Source organism: Galeopterus variegatus, unplaced genomic scaffold (genome assembly GCF_000696425.1).
Source record: "Galeopterus variegatus unplaced genomic scaffold, G_variegatus-3.0.2 Scaffold5923, whole genome shotgun sequence".
NCBI lineage: Eukaryota > Metazoa > Chordata > Mammalia > Dermoptera > Cynocephalidae > Galeopterus > Galeopterus variegatus.
The window spans coordinates 49,501-51,302 of record NW_007732034.1 but is presented as its reverse complement, the minus strand read 5'-3'; the positions used below and the strand labels follow the sequence as shown (position 1 = coordinate 51,302).

General features: G+C 39.1%; 1 protein-coding gene across 1 annotated transcript in view; it reads left to right on the top strand.

Moving 5' to 3' along the window:
* Positions 1–1,802, top strand: part of LOC103605587 (V-type proton ATPase 116 kDa subunit a) — a gene marked incomplete at its 3' end in the record, with an annotated part of 54,476 nt that overhangs the window by 8,539 nt on the left and 44,135 nt on the right. Inside the window, exons 4-5 of the mRNA XM_008590205.1 lie at positions 779–904; positions 1,225–1,319. Of these exons, the coding sequence (XP_008588427.1) occupies positions 779–904; positions 1,225–1,319 (221 nt within the window). The remainder of the gene's footprint in view (positions 1–778; positions 905–1,224; positions 1,320–1,802) is intronic.

The window sequence follows — 1,802 nt, the reverse complement described above, 5'->3', positions numbered from 1 at the left end:
AAAAAAACACAAGAAAACAAACAAAAACTTTTAAAAACTTTTTCAAAATATTCTGTACACATAATTTCACCCAATGTGATTTTGGGTTTGACTGTTGATTTTGTCAGTGATTTTTCTTATTGTTAGATTTCTTCATGAGCCTTTCTCTCTTTGCACACTCATTTCGGAAGGGGGAATCTTTGTGTGTGTGTGTCTTCTTCCCTTCTGTGCTCCCCCTTCTCTACGTAGCCTTTTTTCACTTGCTTGTACCTGCTCTCCAGACCCTGACCTAGATCTGGTCGTGGTTTGGAGGTGATACTGGGTTTCTCTTTTTATATTATATACATTGTTATATTATATTATTATATATATTATATATTATTGTATTATATGCAGGTACTTCCAAAAGTTTGTGGAAAGATTTGTATTATCTTTTAATTCTATTTTTCCATGAACTTTTGGAAGTACCCCATATTATTATACTATTTCATGTTTTAAATGGGGGACAGACATGCGATTTGTCAAAATACCTTGATTCTTCCTGAAGTGGCCTTCCATTCCCTAGAGTAGCTCCTGATCCTCTCCACTGGATGATGGAAATCCTGGGTGTGTGTGTCCCTGGCTGTACCTTATGCTCTGTGATTACACTGAGTTTGTGACTGAACAGGCCACTCAACTTCAAGTTATATTATGAAGCACAAATACTTCTCTGATTTTTAGCTATCTGTTGCGGTTAATGTACAGTATGAATGTCATAGCACTTTCTGACTGGCTTACTTTCTTTTTTCCTCCTGCATAGACTATTCTAGAAAAACTGGAAGGAGAGTTACAGGAAGCCAACCAGAACCAACAAGCTTTGAAGAAAAGCTTCCTAGAGCTGACAGAACTCAAATACCTCCTGAAGAAAACCCAGGACTTCTTCGAGGTTGTTATTTAGGGACTATTTATTAAAGAGTTTTTTCCTCAGAGCCTCAATCTTCCATTTTGGACACTGGAGGGTTTGGAGTATGAATAAATCTCTCCGTGTCTGTCCAGTGGTGAGGCTGTTGGTGAGGGGAGAGGAGTCAGGTGAAGAAACTGTAGTGCTGGAGGAATTGGAGGCAGAAACATTACGGTGCTCANGGTCTCAAAAAGGACAAAAAGAAAAAAAACTTCACTGAAACCAGACAAAACCTTGAGGTGTGGGGTGCTTTTTAAGTTATTCTAAATACATTGAAATGAAAGGAGAGGTGCTTTGACTTTCAGACGGAAACGAATTTAGCTGACGATTTCTTTACCGAAGACACTTCTGGTCTTCTGGAGTTGAAAGCTGTGCCTGCGTACATGTCTGGAAAGTTGGGGTAAGTGGAACCCCGTGTCCTGATGGTTAGTGTAGATGGGTCTCTGGTCCTTAGCTCGACAACTAGCGCGTGATATGAGGGTACTTCGAAAAGTTCATGGAAAGATCTGTGTTATATTTTCATTCTATTTTTCGACGAACTTTCTGAAGTACCCTGGTACATTTCCATGAGTGTTTGAGTGAATGAATGAGAACAAATAGCCGCTAGAATGAGGACCATTTCCCGTGAATCTAAGGCCTCGGCACAGCAATAACCCCAAGTGTAACCTCGTTAGGTTGGTGGTGGAGTTGGAAGTAGTGTTACCTTTTTGTTAACAGTGACACTAACATTCTTCAGCCCGAAGAGTGCAAACGTTTAAATGAGGGGATTCAAAAAGTTCATGAAAAGATTCGGATTATTTTTTAATTCTATTTTTCAACAAACTTTTTTTTTTTTTTTTTCCTAAAAGATGACCGGTAAGGGGATCTTAACCCTTGACTTGGT